Source organism: Actinia tenebrosa, unplaced genomic scaffold, assembly GCF_029948245.1.
Source record: "Actinia tenebrosa isolate PJP-AT-01 unplaced genomic scaffold, QUT_ActTen_1.0 PGA_scaffold6__47_contigs__length_16458017, whole genome shotgun sequence".
Classification (NCBI taxonomy): Eukaryota; Metazoa; Cnidaria; class Anthozoa; order Actiniaria; family Actiniidae; genus Actinia; species Actinia tenebrosa.
The window spans coordinates 7,878,862-7,895,795 of record NW_028292583.1 but is presented as its reverse complement, the minus strand read 5'-3'; the positions used below and the strand labels follow the sequence as shown (position 1 = coordinate 7,895,795).

The window sequence follows — 16,934 nt, the reverse complement described above, 5'->3', positions numbered from 1 at the left end:
TTCACAATTTTTAAGGGAATGTATAGGGTACTAGAACCCAGGTCCGCGCAGGAATGGAGTGATTATGGATAGAAAAATTCCTATTTAGTCGCATATAGTTCGTCTATTCTAGGTTTTTAGTTTTAGGCCAGCTTGATTCAATTCCGAGTGAGTTTCGATTAGCGGTCTGTCAGTCTAGTTGAATGACTTTCTGCTTATTCGGTTGTCATAGTTACACCATGAGCCAGTTGTCAATCATATCGGGGTTTTGCAATAACACAGCTTTTAAAATTCATATTTTCAATCATGAAGGAATCAGTTATTTGGAACAAAAATACGTCATGCTCTGCGCCGGAACCACGTCTCCCCTAGTATAGACACAAAGGCAGCCAAATTTTGGCAGGACATAAAAACAAAAAAATTAACCGAGAGAAAAAATAACTCCTCGTGAAGAGGCCAACATAGGCTATTTTGGCCTTTTTATGATATCTTTTTCCCTCTCGGTAATTTTTTAATTATTTTATTAAATTTCCTGCCAAGACTTTCTGCATTTCCCCTCTCCTCTCAACTCTGTGACCTCCAGCAAAACAATTCTGTTAGTCAGCGGTTACCTTCAAAACAAGGTGCGCATGCTTATTATGTATTGGGTTCCCTGTGGTTTATCCGCGAGGTCGGCCATCTTGGATTTCTAGCAGAATGATCAGAACTATTATATTCTTTGGAGCTGGTGGACTCTTTACAGCCTGCTATAGCAATGTTGTTAGAAGACTACCAATGTGGAGAAGTGAGTCTTGTTTACTGGGGCAATCTTGTGCAAAAATTGATGTGCTTTAGGCTTTGCTAACAAGTTTCAAAGTTTGTGAGGGGTCGTTGTGTTACGTTTATGCACTTGTGCATTTGTAAAAGGGAAATTCACGTTATTTCTATAATTTGATTGGATTCATTAATAAGAAAAAGAGTAAGCTAAACTCTGCATGAAAAAATCCAACCTAAGATTTTTTGCTATACATTTGATAAAATTCTAGATTAAGTTCATTGTTTGAGGGGAGAAGATCACTTTAATGACCTCTGCAATAAATAAATGCAAGTCCACTATGCTGCCCTTTGGTATTGAACTTAACATTAAGGATAAGTGACAATGTATAAAATTTGGAGTAAGTGCTGATTCCTATCTTACAATCTGCATTTTAATATTCCACTTAAACGACAAAACTGACTATGGCTTCATGAGCTAATCGAGGTCTTTAAGGTAATAGCGTTGAAATTAATGGCAGTGAAAGGTGAAGTACTATTGAAGCCTTTGGGGGACTAGAATAAACACTGGTTTATAAAATGTTTGAAGACCAGTCACATCAGAGCAATCGATTCCGCTGTAGATTAAAATTAGACTTAATTGTAATTGTCTTTTATACCCTTCTATCCCCCTCATAAACAAGCTGTGATGTCATAGTGAAATAGTGTAATATTGGTGGAAGGCCATTTGCATTCTTTAGGGTCAATTTGTGTCACAACATTTTCTTTTTGTCTTCCAGAGCCTAGTCTCCATGTCATCTGTACCAGTATAGGCGTGTATCTAGGGTATCTAGGACATAGATTTGAAGAGACGGCAGAAGACAGATATAAAGAGATGATTAAGAAACATAAGAATGCCCCTTGGTATCCCAAAGGACAATTATTAGCTGAACGATATGCTAGAGAAAAAGAACTTTTAGGTGGTAAGTAATGAAGAATAGGTTCTTTGATGTTTCTAAACGAATGGGGTTATTTATTGTTTTATGAATCATGACAGGAAATGAGGAAACAGAAGAAGAAGCTGAAGAGGAGAATGAAGAAAGTGAGTGTAATGTGATGTGTACAGTGCATATTCAACAAAATCATTGTCGGTTCAAAACATAAAACATACATGTACATGTAGAAGTTAAGTTCCAGTGTGCATGCGATTTTATCCCAAGTTTCTTGGATTCTTTTTATTAGATATTAGATTTATTAGATTTATTTATTATATGTTTAATTAAGAACAAAAGGAAGTTTACACAAAAGAAGGTGAGAAAAGAAATTCAGGATAAAATCGCATGTGCACTGGAAACAATTCTTAAACTACAAACTGGCTTATTAATGAACATTTCACAAGTTATATCACTAAATACATCTCATGAACATACTTCCCATGTACCCTTTCAGTCTCAGCTTTAATCTTAGTTCTATGTTTTGAACACTGCATGATCAGCCTTCAGTAAAATAAGTGCATTTTTTTGCTCTGGTTGCCCCACAAAGCCACATAGTATTATGGATACCAAAGTATAGAATGTAGAGCATCTGTTAGTACTGTTTTCATTCCAATGCGCTGATTGCGACAACAGGCATGACAGGGAAATCAGACATGAGACTACCATGAATCAAATAAATTGTCAAGTACATACTTTGGGTGATTGACCACATTGTATTGCCCAATTTCCATGTCAGCACTTACCAATGAAAACAGTAGTAAATTGTATCCAAAATGAACAATTGTCCCCTTCATAGTTCCCTGCGCATCTTGAAAGGTAGTCCTCGATGTGATGCTTAAAGGCAAGGCTACCTTCCAAGATGACACAGGAAACTGTGAAAGGAACTATTATGGATTACAGTCAAACTACCTCAAGCATGAACACGTAGAGGTCATTTATGACTTTATTTTTGGATTCTTGATTTCATTATTCGATTCGAACATTCACTATTGAAAACGAATCTTCAAAGCCTGGCATATACAAAAGCCAAGCATATATGCAACTGAAAAGCAAAAACAACTTTTTGTGCAAGGAATATGTAATATTAATAACTTACCTTCTGTTTGCGCTATAAACAAGAGCCTACAAGCCAAGTTAATCGAATTTTCAAATTATTAATATTTTTTGAATATTGAAGATTCGTTTTCATTAATGAATCTTCGAATCGAATAATGAAATCAAGAATCCAAAAATAAAGTCATTAATGACCTCTATGTGTTCACGCTTGAGGTAGTTTGACTGTAAAATATATAACTGAAACACAGTATGCCAAGCACTTGCCCTATCATGAGTACAGTGTACGTCTAAACAGCTTTTATTTTGAAAAAGATAAATTTTATCCTTTCTCTCCCAACACAGGATAACTAAATTATTTTTTCCCTTGCAGATGGTGAAGATGAAGAAGAGTAGATCGTTTTGTGTCTATTTTAGATTACTTGAGTCTCTCATCCTCAGAATATTGAAATATTTCTGTTGAAAAGTATTGAGTTTGCTGTAATCTTTTATCTGTTTCCTGGTATTTTTTGTAAATATAAATTGGTTTGAGAAAAAATATATTAACAAATTGATAACTACTTGTATTTGTGATTGACACATTTCGAAGCATATGAACACTAGGAAATGAGATTTGTAAGGAAAAATGGATGGGAAGTGGGACAGGCACCACCATTTCAGGACCCTCAGTACTAGGGGTGACCCATAGCAAATGTAAATAAGATCAAACAGTAGGTGTTATTATCAGAAAGCCTCAAGTACATCCTTATATCCAGATGAAGCGACACTGTTATATACACCTATTTCGAAAATCGTTGTCGCACCAAGAGCCTCAAGTAACAAGCCAAGGCTCCAAAGAATGTCGGTACTTTTAATTATAATTGATTTATTCATGGTTCATGCAAGTGGCTATAGCTCTCCACTAATTATTATCTCAAGCAGCCTTGCTTGGAGCAATTTGCGAAGTGAATAAATGAAAATGCACCATGAATAAACTAATTACAGCTAAAAGTACCGGCGTTCTCTGCGGTCTTGGCTTGTTGCTTGAGGCTTTTGGTGCGTCAACGATTTCTGAAATAGGTTTGTATGCATATGCTATCATGCTTGCATTTGTCCAGTCATTGACGTCTACGCTTGTTCTCTGATTCATCATGCGTTGTCCAAGTACCTCCATCCTTAAGAACCCAGGGGTAAAATCCTGATCTGTCGTCTATTTTATCCCCTAAAACAGCCCCACAATGTATTGCAATGCCAACTCGACCCAGTTTTTTTGTAACAAAACTGTTGTTTTCTCTCGGTGCAGTTGTTTGTGTCTTATGTACACCTATTTCGAAAAACGTTGTCATCGCAAAAGGCGATAGGTCGTCCCGACATGGAAATGGTTTCGTCGACTACGAACAACATCCATGTTCTTGACAAGAATAAGGTAGCTGGGTCGACACCCTTATTTTGCTTGTTACGAGGAGGAAAATTTTTCCTTGCATAGCCGCCCGATACAATCTTCCTTAGAAAATTATTTCACACACTCTCAACCTTTTGTAGTTCTGAGGCGGACAGATGACATGCCTAAATGCCATACAATATACGTGATCTGACACGAGGTAAAGGAACTTCATGCGCGTAGATAAGTGAATTTCTCTGTCCATCCAACAATTCTTCAGTTTATCCCACTTCTTAAATGAAGATGCGATATTGGACTGCGGTATATAAGTCTATCGAATTACAATAGACGACTTGCACGTGTCCTACCTCCCTTAAAACCAGCAGCTGTGTCAAAATAAACACCAGAAATAAAAAGAGCAACTCGATATTAGATTTATTCCTCCGGTCCTGATGAGGAAGTGCTAATCAAATATGCAGACGATAGTACTATTGTATCTCCTGTTTTCTGTGTTAATGGAAATCTAACTGATAATTCAGTCAGTTATGGTAATTCTTTCATGTTATGGTCCTCAAATAATAGTATGTCATGCAATCCTACTAAGTGCAAAGAAATAATTTTTACTAAGAAAGGAATGGACCAATTTAGTTTTTAGCCTATTTCTAATATTCCTCAGTGTAGCAGTCTTAAAATCTTAGGTATTACTTTCCAAAGCGATAGTAGATTTGACCTTCATGTAAAAGATACCATTACAGCTATAAACAAATCTTTATTTGTTATAAGATCCCTTAGGAAGGAAGGATATACACAAAAAGAAGTTGACCATTTATTTTCAACAATTGTTATATCAAAACTAATTTATGGTCTTAGTGTTTATGGAGCATCACCTCCGGAGCTTACCACCGTACAAAACGTTTTAGATCGCTGTTACAAACGAAATTATACAACATACCATTATAATATCCAGGATCTTTTAAATAAATTTGACACAAGGCTATATAAGAAATCGGTTAGTAGTGACCATCCTTTGCATAGCATAGCGCCTAAAATACAAACGTCCAAATATAATTTAAGGAAATCATATTTTATTAGACCTAGAGTTAATTCTCAACGTTTTAAAAACTCATTTGTAAATAGAATAATCTTTAGTAATTAGTATCTTTTAATCAGTTTTTTAGTTTTATGATTGTAATCACGTTAATGATATGTATTTTATCATTTCTTTAATAAAGACATTATTATTATTATTATTATTATTATTATTATTATTATTATTATTAGAAAGGGGTAGCAGAGGTTTAGCTTATAACAAGCGAAAAAGGAGAAATGGCATTAAATAAATATTTTATAAAGATTTGTATGGGAAAATATGCTGAATGGCAACTTTTTTCCATGTGAATTTTTATAAAATATTTGATTTTATATTTAATGCCATTTATCCTATAGTCAACATTATGAGCTGAAACTTGCTGAGCTGCTCTTTTCTTTTCTAAAGTTCGTTTTCACACAACTCCTCGTTTTAAGGGAGGTAGGGTCACGTAACCTGTGCAAGTCGTCTATTAACACAGAAAAACTATCAATATTAATCATCACAATTCAGTATTCATTCAGTAATGCATGATAATTTTTCCTGACATTTTCCCGAATTTCGTATTTCATTTTCCTAAAGTTGGAATCACAAAGGTGAAGCCAACGCAAAATAGTTTTAAAAAAATTCTTTTTGCAATGGTTCTTGTTGCACAGAAGATATATGCAGAAACTATTATAGAAGTTTTTATGACCGAGGCCCGGAGTGTCGTAATATTGATTCAAGTCTAAATAACGGCCACGTGAATCTTAATAATTGATTGCAAACATATCACTCTTGAACAACTCGTCAAAATCTAAACATAATATATTCCTTTTTTATTTCTATTTTTCAAAATTTTCGACATTTGTTCATCATTTATTGGGCATTGTTTCAGGATAGGGATTACTTGTCAGGTAAAAAGTCACTTTAACTGCTTAACCATCATGGAAAATTGTATATTTATTGTTATATATTATTTAGCTTTCTTGACAATTTAGTCAGTAGGTCAAGGCGAATATTAATATTAAAAGCAAACTCATTTGAATTATATAATTGATCTTATGAGTCGAAACCCACCTGTTGGTCAACAATAAGTAAACTAGCATAAGGCGATTCTTTAGCGCTAAGTTAAATCCTTTCTCGGCTATTAAAATATATTACTATGGCAACTGCTTCGACCTTATGGCGTCTACCTGTTTATCTGTAATTGAACTAGATTTTGACTTTTTAATCAGGCTTACCTTTGTCATTTATGCATGAAGGCACTCGGCTAACAAATTATGCTGTGTTTTTTTTTTTTTCTGCGGATGGAATAAATACTTAGGGCTGAAGTCAGCCGTTACCTTTGCATGCAAATCAGCATAGACTACGAAGCGAACTTCAGCTGTTTACGAAGTTAGTTCACAGAATGTTTTTACAGCAAGTTGGGAATCTTTTGAGGTTAGTATGTAGTTCAATAATCTTAATATTTATCGTCTCAAATGGAATGAATATTATAAAATAAAAATTTTAACTTTAGTTTATTGGGTGGGGAAGCGTGAAGTCTCGATACTGCCAGTGAATAAATAAAGACTAAACAGGAAATCCTCAATAATATTGTCTTATTTACTGAACTAAAAGTTAAGAAATTTTCATTTTCAATTACCTATGAAAAAGCGAAGATTTAATTTTTGGACATAAAATTTCGCTGTGTTGGGCATGTATTACTTTTAGCCAGTTCCTGTATGCTAACTCTTAGGTAGAGTCATTCAAAATTGCATGACTAGCCCCTTGGGAATAAAAAATAAAACAACAAATCCGGCACAAAATGATTATCTGTGATATTAATTTACTGAAACGTATGCTCTTACTCGTAAGACTTCAAATTTATGAATTTATGAGGGTACTCGTCAGTGCGATCAACGAATGAACTGATGTCAATAGTAATTGAAAAATATCAGAAACCGCAATTGTGTTTCAACGTCATTACAACAGCAAATCTCCTTGTATTTCTAGCATCATCCTTAACCAGAAGAGAAGTTATTTATTGAATCTAAGAATATGGAATCCTATAAGTTTATCGGTATTGCATTTAACAGTGTTTAGCTTGTTTCACTTTTGACCTTTATCGTTTATTCACATCGATCTGGTTAGACTCTCCAGCTCACCTGTCGCTTCAAGCACTAATGCATGCACTGAACTACCCAATATAGTAGCTGAAAATTAACATTTATCTAACTGTAAAACCGAGATAAGGTTTCGGTGATTGAGGCAAAAAATCTTTCTGGTATTAGAAACAGTAGCACAACACGAAGTAGGCATTTCACGAGATAAAATCAAGGCGAGAATTATAAAATAACTGTTCTAAATCTCGCGTTCTGATTGGTTGGGAGCGCGTGCTTTATGAGAGCACGCAGCATGCTCGCGTACTTTCAGTTTCGTCACTAACGTAATTGGTATTTTATAAAAGAAATAATGAAAACTTGCTTCTTGCTGTGCTGTGTGGAGTTATAAGGCACCTGGAGATTGGCAGATCACTCGAGAAGTGTCAAGAAGCACGCGCTGTGATTGGATGAAGTACTTGAAGACAACGCGGAAAGCCATTTCAAAAATACTTTACGGCATGTTGTACCATTGTACGTGCTGTAAGTCAGTACTGTGTGTTTTGCAAGTCATACGAAAACCGCAGCAGAGCAGTAGCAGTAGCAGTCGTATCGGTTAGAATGGCAGTACTTATACCTGTCTGATGGATCTCTTTCATAGTATCGATCAATATCGAATAAGGTGTAATCTGTTTTTCAGTAAACTGCCAATAATCAATTTTATGATACAGGTTGCTAGGTAATGCTAGGTTGTTAGGTTGCTAGGTAACAAATGCAATAACACTAAAATCGAAATTGAATAAAACCTAGACGCGAAAAGCTAAAAATACCGTCCTCTCATGAACGAATAAAACACTTTCTTTAGACGTCTTGCTTCTTTAGGTAAAGAGAATTTTTCAGTTGAAACAGCTCTATCCTTCTGTCCAGGTCCAAACCATCCTCGGAGGCACGGGGGGAGGGGGGTTAAGCGAGAAACGAGGGACAGAGTTTTACACCTGGATTCCCGAGAATAGTCCGCCATCTTTCCTTCTAGTAAAAAAAGGAGAAAGCTAATGCATTTGCGTTAGTTCTCATGCAATCCAGTCGTTGACATCGAGCGGAATGGTAAACTGTAAACAGAGTCCAATAAGTGTTTGTAAGCCGAGTTAAGATTCATAATAGTTATGATTCATCAGGTTTTTAATTATAAGTCAAGCCAAGCTTTCGAGCATCTTGCTCTTCATCAGGGCAAACGGTTGTGACAGTTTTACAAGAAAACAGAGTGTTTTAAAGACTGATTTAGATACAAATAGGATCTAGAATATGAAAATATTAATAAAGGTGAATCAGTCACTGGAAATAATATAACTATTAGCAATTAAAATTCAATAATTTTCTTTGGTAAATAGAGTTATTCTGCGGATATAGTGGAATATTTACTAGAGTAAGTCATTGATCGATTATTAAATATTTATTGATATTATTTTTACGTTAATTATTAATCATTCAATTATCAGGCCTGACAAGCCAATCCACAATTTCATCAATGGTGACTTCGTGCCTTCAGAAGATGGTCAGACGACAAACGATATCAACCCCTCAACTGGGGATGTCGTTTGTGCTTTTCCATCATCTTCGAAAAAAGATGTCGAAAACGCTGTGAAGGCTGCTAATGCAGCGCTCTTCTCGTGGTCTACTGTGCCCAAGGTAAACGAAAAAATATAAATATGGTGTAAATAAGGACGATTAAAAACTAGGCCAATCTTGAGCGGGTAGAAAATTTGCCAAATTGATGAAGCAACAATAATTATATAACTATTATTATCGTGTGTGCTTTTCCATCATCTTCGAAAAAAGATGTCGAAAACGCTGTGAAGGCTGCTAATGCAGCGCTCTTCTCGTGGTCTGCTGTGCCCAAGGTAAACGAAAAAATATAAATATGGTGTAAGAACGACTAAAAACTCGGCCAATTTTGAGCGGGTACAAAATTTGAAAAATTGATGAAGCAACAATTATTATATAATTATCATTTCGAAAGCCTTATAGTCCTGTTATTTAATTATACATCGTCATCATATTCTCGTAAATGTTAATATGCATAATAATAATAAATATGTTCTTATATAGCGCATCATAGACTCTCAATGCGCTTTACAAATACCACGTAGTGTCAAGTGAAAAAAAAAAGATTAAAGTTACAAATTGAACGAAAATGTTTTTAGTTTTCTCTTGAATATTTCCAAAGACACATGCATAATGAATTATAACTAATAAAAGTCGTGTTGAAATAATAATTTAAATACATTGTCTTTCAAGATAACACTAGGAAGCAGCTAGAATCAAGGAGTTTGCAAGTGTGTGCAGCTGTTACTGAAGATTAATATCTTGAAAGAACAAAACAATATGTTTTTTTTTTTCCGTTTGAGAAACAAAAGCTCTTGCCATGAACAAATGTTGTAATGTTTTGGCCCTACAGCACGATTGCGCAACTCCCGACCTCCTCCATCCCCTACTGTGAACTTGAACAACTTCATAATCGGTTTTGTTAGCTTTCACCTCTTAGGATCTTAATTCTACCGCCAAGGTCTAATATTCTTCAATATATCAATAAAGTTAGTCATCAAAAACCTACAAAGCCGAGACCGCTGAAGATCATGGGAAGCATATCTCATATTCAACAAGTAACGCTTTTTTATTGTGAATTCCCTGTACGTAGCGAGACCGATGTCAATTTCTCATTCGAGTCGCCGATTTGTTGGAGAAACGAAGCGAAGACTTCTGCCGCGCCGAAATGCTAGATCAAGGAAAGACTGCTCAGCATGCCAAAAACAATACCAGTGATGAATATGCAAACGAGGCAAATATGGCGAGACTTCTTGCTGGCCAGGCTATGAATACGGTCGAACAATCAACCTGTGAAGGTTAGCGAGGTTAAATTATAAATTTGTTAGTTGATCCGTCGTTGCAATAAAGAGACGATGCAACATTATCATTCCACTAGTAAAGATTGATGTGCCCTCGAATTGTTTGTTTGTTTGTTTGTTTGTTTGTTTGTTTGTTTGTTTGTTTCCCAATAATGTCGTGACGGTAAATTGCACGATTGCGAAGCGCTATAAGCTCCCAAAGTCACGTGAATCTAGTTGGGATTTTCTGTAACCACAGGCAACCCAAACGATGGCAGTACTTAAGCTGGAATATTTCGAATTTCAGGTATTTTGAGCTACAGCACCCGACATCCCTTGGGCGTGGTAGCCATAATCACTAGTTGGGCGTGTTCTATACACACGATTCTCACGCACTTGGTACCAGCACTCGCGTGTGGTAACTGTGTGATCATCAAACCTTCTTCCTTGGCTCCACTCTGTGTGCACGTCCTCGCTAAATGTATTAAAGAAGCAGGTATATGTGCAAAAAAGTATTACGGGGTCCGAAAAGACGTTTAGGTTTTTTAGGGTTTTTTCTCGGTTCTCCGGTTTTCCTCCATCGGCAAAAGTCAACTAAGTTCCATTTGCACTTTGATGCCGCGCAAATAAATAGCCACTCTGTGGAAATGCCCGACTGTTTAAAGTGGCTGACTACTTAATTTCGAACGTTGAATAAAACCGCTGAATAATCTTGAGCAGATTTTATTGAAGAATCATACACTTTTTGAGCTTCAAGAGGGCAAAACCCTCAAATTTTGTACAGGACTCTATACTTTTTATGGACTTATTCCAAAAAACGTCTAAAAATTAATCTAAAAGGTTATATCATTTTTTTAAAGAAAAAAGTTGATTTTTCTAACACATGACAAAATAGATTTTTGTAGGGGTTTTTGTTCGACTTTTTTGAGAGCACTGAAAGGACAAAATATGACAAACCGATATATTTCTTTGCCGTTTTGTCAAAGATATCCATATATTTTTGTAGAATAATACACTAGTTGTCATTCGTGCAATTTAAGAGTCTGCAAATAACAATTATCCGATGAATCGTAATTTTTTCCTGATCACTTCCGGTGGCGCAATTTTGCTTCCAAAATTCGCGCGTTGGCTGATTAACTCAAAAACAAGCTCTGGACACTTCCTTTTTCTTTTCATATTTGGAATCAGCATTAAATTTCAGGTGAAAAGAGTTTCAATTTTCAATATTCTGTTTATGTTTTCCAAAGTCGTCAGCCATCTTAACTGATCCCATATATTTAAATATATAATATTTTTATATACACAATGCGCCATCTTGGCTAGCGCTCCTGGCAAGAGAGCGTAAATACGTTTTTATGCTCTCTTGCACCTGGCTATTCATTAAGTGCGATTTGCCTCCCTATTAAAATTGGAAGCGAAATTGTTTCTAGGTGTCTGGCCGGGCTTGGCCTGATGACATGATTTGAATTAAAAGTTACGAACAAAACAAGAATGCCATAGGGTTTAGCATAGTGTAGTGATATAGGACGGGTTACGCAAAAATCACACCATGCAAACAACAAGCCAAAAAAAGTCTGGGTTTGTGATTAGATAAATCAATATTGTTAAATTGGTTATTCACTATAAGACTGGAGTATCATATTCCTCTCTGTCTACGACCCTTTGATCGTATTATTATATGGCTGGGTAGTCAATAATGATCATAACTTGCTTGCTTTGTACCGTTAGGCATACCCAAAGGAGTTGTCAACATCGTGTATGGCAAAGGTGACGTCATAGGTCGAGCATTGGTCGAACACACGAACGTGAACGGCGTTGCCTTCGTGAGTATTGTGTGATAATTCTTTCTTGAGCAGTTTAGTGATCTTATCTTATCTTATCAGTTATCTTTGACGCCAAATCCCGTTTACTCAGTGCCCCGCAGAAGCTTAGACCAGCGTTGAGAGTGTTCATAGTTCGTTCTGTGAGCTAGTTATGCCGTGACTGTGATAAACCCAGAAAGCGTTTGATAAATCAATAAACTTCGACGGTTGAAAATTCAAAACTCTAATAACACATTCTTCCATCAGGTGGGTAGTGAGAAGACAGCTTTCAGCATTTGTTCAGAAAGTGCTACTCACCTAAAGCGTCTTTCATTTGAACTTGGCAACTGCCATCCCATGATCGTTTGCGATGATGCAGATCTTAATTATGTTGTGCCTGCTGTCATCAGAGCGAGGTCAGTCGAGTCTATCAGTCATATTAATCTAGATGGGAATGTAAAATCACACACTGTAAATGCGTGCCTTTAGTCATGAATAAAACCTGTAGTGAAATATTAGTTATCAGGATATATATTTTACTTTTTTTGCTTATAGTAAGACTTGGTGCTTAGTATTCGTGCGGAAGATCACAAGTTATAGAGTTGTATTTCTGATATAATACTAATTGCGATTTTAACTTCTTCAATTTGTAACTAGATAGTTTATAGACCCTAGCTCGTACCTTGGTAGTAATGTTTTCCCAATTCGGATCACGTTGTCATGCCCTAAAGATCGCAGGAGAAGAATCTTAATCTTAAGAGAATGAAACGTGGTCTGAAATGGGAAAACATTGCGCATAAGGTAAAAAGGGCTATAGCAAGCCTGGTTAAACATATAGCTTGGGCTACCTGTGGTTAAAATGGGCTACCTGTTGTGTTATGTTTATCGTATTTCTTCCTTGACGCAGTTTTCTGTGTATGGTTGGTCAGCATCCTCATTCAGTCAACCGAGTCTTTGTTCATTCATCAATCATCGAAAAGTTCACTGAGCGAGTTGTTGCTGCAGCCAAGAAGATCAGGATAGGGAACCCACAGGATGCAAATGTTCAGGTAAAGATTTTGATTCTTGAAAACTAAAAAAGATATATTATAACACATTGCCATGGAGATTAACAATTTAAAGATAACGCGACTTAGCCAGGAGGGGCGGGGCGGGGCGGGGCGGGGCGGGGCGGGCACGGCGTGCGGGACGATAGGGGATAGGGAGAAGGGAAGTGTCTATAATCGAATTAACATTTTCTAGACTTCTTTTATTTATTTATTTATTTTTTCATTTTTTGCAAATAAAATTGCAGCTTTTTAAATTATTTCTCTTAAGCGCTACCGATAAAAATAAGTATGAAACAAGCAAGAGTTACGGCTGACATGAAACGGAATTACGTTACAATTAAAGCATAGGGGTCTAATAACAAAAAGTTGAAAATTATATTTGGTCGCTTCTATATAGACAGTGATGGCCTCTCGTGAAACAAAATCTAGTGCTACTCAATGTTTAATAGTTGATATCAAGAATTATAAGTTTCATCATTCCATACATGTCATGTACCGCTAATTATGGTACGTCTGTTGGACACGTTGTTATACTTTGATACTCTGCAGATTACTTACGGTCTCCTCTTGTTCTGTTTTTTTTTTTTTTCTTCTTCTTCTTTTTTTTCCCCCAGTCATTACGCAACTATTTTAGAGGCCCCAAAATTCATTCCCTTCCGCTTTTCCAGCCCTCCCCTTCCTGATTTTAATCCTCAATTACTATCTCGTTTCTAATTTCAGATGGGACCATTAATTAGTAAGGAGCATCATCAGATGGTGCTGTCCTGTATTCAAGGGGCAATAAACGATGGGGCGACGCTACTTTATGGTGGAAAAGTTCCTAAACTTGACAGCAAACTAGAAAAGGGGTACTTTCTGGAGCCTACGATTCTTGGGGGTATTTATATTTAATAGCTCTTTTTCTAATAACCTCTTACAAAAATTGCTTGTATCGAGTGCATTGTGCATCGTGCATTTGCGCGTTGCATATGATAGGAAGTAGGTAGTGGATGTTGGTGCATGGTACGTGGTGAATGTTGTATCGTGCATAAAAGTTGATTCGTGGTGCGTGGTAAGTGGTGCGTCGTGGGTATGTAGCGCATGGTGTACGAGGTGCAATGGGGCATTATTCTTGGTGTATAGTAGATGGTACGTATTACTTTGTGAATACGTGGTGCATTGTGCGCAGTGATGTATAGTGCGTGGAAGTAGTGGTGCACGGTGGATTGTGCGTGGTGATGGTGCGTGTTGCACTGTGCGCAGTAATGCGTTGTGCGGTGCATGGTAGGTGTTGCGTAGTGCGTACGTAATGCTTGGTGCGAGGGTATAATGGGTGGTATGTGGTGCGTTGTGCGTACTTGTTGCAAGCGTGGTGCAAGCATGGTGCATGTTAGTTGGCGGTAGTACGTTGTGCGTATGACTTGCACTATGGTGCATTGTGCCTGGTGCATGGTAGGTGGTACGTGGTACGTGGTCGTACTTTGTAAGCGTCTCTTCCGTGATAAACACAATCGATTCTCTTCTACGTTTGAGTTTCAAAATGTTCAATTTCTATCCAACAAAATCACGTGATCCCTCTTACTTTTTGCCAGGAGAACACTGTTTCACCAAACAGACGACCAAACACTGTTTTTGATATTACATTTAGAGGAACAATAATTACTGATATGTATTTCGCAATTTTGAAAATGGATATGCTTCATGCATACATGCACAAAAGATATCTTACGCGTTCTCCATTTGATGACCAAATAAGACACTTGGCGGAGCTCTGAAAATGAATTATGTTAACTATAAAGCAATAGGAAGAAAATACTTCCATGCTAATAAAACCTTTAAATTTCTGTGGCTATGAATACTTCAAAAATATGCATAATGTGAATAATTGCATTGATTCTACTAATTAATTGTTTTTTGCCTTAAACTTTGTTTTAAAATTCCTTTATAATTTAATGTTTATAGGATTTAAAAATGCGACGAACAATCAAATAAATGTAATGGAGGTTCAAGGTCCAGTGGTAAGAAGGAAACTGTGGGATACTCGTATATATGTGTATAATAAAAGGATACAATCTGTCTGTCGCGAGACACTGTTTCTGCATTGTTTTTCTGTTAGAAAGTATTGCGCACACACTCTTAAAAATTGATGTAGGACCAATAATTTATTTTACAATAACCACTGATAGGATTATTATACATGCAAATATACCTCACGGTATTCAAGGTCCTTAGTATCGACGGAACTGTTCAACTAAGATTGATTCGTGTGTGTCCAATATCTAATAGGTATTGTGAATACTTTAACAGAGTATTATGACAGATGTATTGCACGCATTGATGCTAACAGCAGCCTGTTTTCAGTCACTAAATAAAAGGAGTTGACTTAAATTTGATTGGCTTTGCGCACAGTTCTCAGAATAAGTATCACGACTATGTATCATAAGTAGATCATGATATATGAAAATAACATCTTGTCGTTCTTGGTTATGTTTTTGGATTTAGATACGAATAATTCCCTTTAACACCGAGAATGAAGCAGCGAAGGGAGCAAACAGCACACCGTATGGTCTGTCAGCCTCTATATGGAGTAAAGATGGAGCACGGACTCACCGCATGGCCAAACTCATAGACGCAGGGTAAAATTCAATGATATTTTTTCTTAGTGGACATAAAATCGTTGACTCTGACTCGTTATTCCCAATTATTAAAGAAAGCGATACATGAAGAGAAGGAAAGTGAGAAACTGTGAGGAGAGAGAATTGAGAAACATGGGAACTGAAAGTGAGAACTGAAATTAAGATGATAAGAAAAGAAAAAAAGATAGAAAGGAAGAGAAGAGAAGAGAAAAGAAGAGAAGAGAAGAGAAGAGAAGAGAAGAGAAGAGAAGAGAAGAGAAGAGAAGAGAAGAGAAGAGAAGAGAACTCAGAATGTGAAAGGAATTAAAAAACTTCAACCTTTTTCTTTGACCATTCTTCAAACTAATCTTTGGTTTCAGGTTCTCAACTTGATGGATAAGCTTATCTTGAGTCTTTCGTTCAGCTGACAAATGAATTGTTTTATATTTTCAATGTTTAGAATCGTATGGATCAACAGCTGGCTGCTAAACTGTCCCAGCATGCTCCAAGGGGGGCATAAACAAAGCGGCAATGGTCGATTTGGAGGACGTATGTCACTGGATTTCTACACCCAAATCACTACTGTAGCTGTTCCTCTATGAATGAATAATGCTTTGAAACCTATCTTGATAATTAATAAATGCTAACCATCTCATATTTTATCCCTCAAAATGAAATTCCGGTTTACCCAGTGAGATTATTCTATCTAGTGTCATGGTTGACGGACTTAGACCTTATGCGACTTATGACGCTATGAAAAATAATAATGATATTTTAGGGTCTAATTTCGAATGGTTGTTTTTGTAATGATTTCATAATCGGTGGGGCCAGTCCCACGTAACTCATTATGGCGCGTTCATTAGAGAAATTTAGTCCATTTTAGCTCCATTTTTGTCTCGTTGCTGAACGCAGCTTTACTTTAAAATAGATATTTAAAGCTTTTTGCTTTTAAGGGAAAATGGACAACTAAATTTTTCATTTTGTATTTTAATTATCGTCTCGATATACGTCAATATTAGGATGCTAGAAACAAGCGTAGCAGTTATGGGTGATAAATAAAGCTTTTAGCAGCTCTTCCGCGTCTTTTATCTTTGTAGATGGGGCCAGTCAAAGCCTACCGGAGCGCTACAAAAGCTTTAAGACGTAAGGCGTAATAAATTCTTAAAGTAGTACTTGAAATTTCCACTTTTGTTAAGTCAATGACTGTTCTGAAGCTGAAATAAAATCTAATTGATTGCGAGCGAAAATAAATGTCAACTGACAGCTTTTCGGTCACCACCGAATCAATGCAATATTTCTATTTTGTGACTATTCTTCTTTGTTTTGTTTGCTTTTTAC

The 16,934-nt window shown here is 36.4% G+C and overlaps 2 protein-coding genes across 2 annotated transcripts; both read left to right on the top strand.

Annotated features, from left to right (window-relative positions):
- Positions 1-637: 637 nt before the first annotated feature.
- Positions 638-3,316, top strand: LOC116300264 (uncharacterized). The gene is made up of 4 exons (XM_031709093.2): positions 638-763; positions 1,512-1,694; positions 1,769-1,813; positions 3,133-3,316. Exons 1-4 carry the CDS (start codon positions 676-678, stop codon positions 3,153-3,155), a joined length of 339 nt encoding a protein of 112 aa, XP_031564953.1. The 5' UTR covers positions 638-675; the 3' UTR covers positions 3,156-3,316.
- A 3,177-nt stretch (positions 3,317-6,493) lies between these two features.
- On the top strand, positions 6,494-16,888 carry LOC116300270 (2-aminomuconic semialdehyde dehydrogenase). Its single transcript, XM_089038676.1, has 11 exons — positions 6,494-6,628; positions 8,766-8,955; positions 9,965-10,169; positions 10,459-10,647; positions 11,880-11,974; positions 12,221-12,369; positions 12,861-13,002; positions 13,723-13,879; positions 14,944-14,999; positions 15,484-15,617; positions 16,057-16,888. Exons 1-11 carry the CDS (start codon positions 6,597-6,599, stop codon positions 16,196-16,198), a joined length of 1,491 nt encoding a protein of 496 aa, XP_088894802.1. The 5' UTR covers positions 6,494-6,596; the 3' UTR covers positions 16,199-16,888.
- The last annotated feature ends 46 nt before the right edge of the window (positions 16,889-16,934 follow it).

What these genes read in the sequence shown, in the direction of transcription:
- LOC116300270 (XM_089038676.1), top strand. Translation starts at nt 6,597, where the DNA reads ATGTTTTTACAGCAAGTTGGGAATCTTTTGAG. An exon ending in TGGAGGTTCAAGGTCCAGTG is followed by an intron (nt 15,000 to 15,483) that starts GTAAGAAGGAAA and finishes TTTTGGATTTAG; the next exon opens with ATACGAATAATTCCCTTTAA. An exon ending in GCCAAACTCATAGACGCAGG is followed by an intron (nt 15,618 to 16,056) that starts GTAAAATTCAAT and finishes TTCAATGTTTAG; the next exon opens with AATCGTATGGATCAACAGCT.
- LOC116300264 (XM_031709093.2), top strand. Translation starts at nt 676, where the DNA reads ATGATCAGAACTATTATATTCTTTGGAGCTGGTGGACTCTTTACAGCC. An exon ending in AAGACTACCAATGTGGAGAA is followed by an intron (nt 764 to 1,511) that starts GTGAGTCTTGTT and finishes TTTGTCTTCCAG; the next exon opens with AGCCTAGTCTCCATGTCATC. An exon ending in AGAAAAAGAACTTTTAGGTG is followed by an intron (nt 1,695 to 1,768) that starts GTAAGTAATGAA and finishes GAATCATGACAG; the next exon opens with GAAATGAGGAAACAGAAGAA.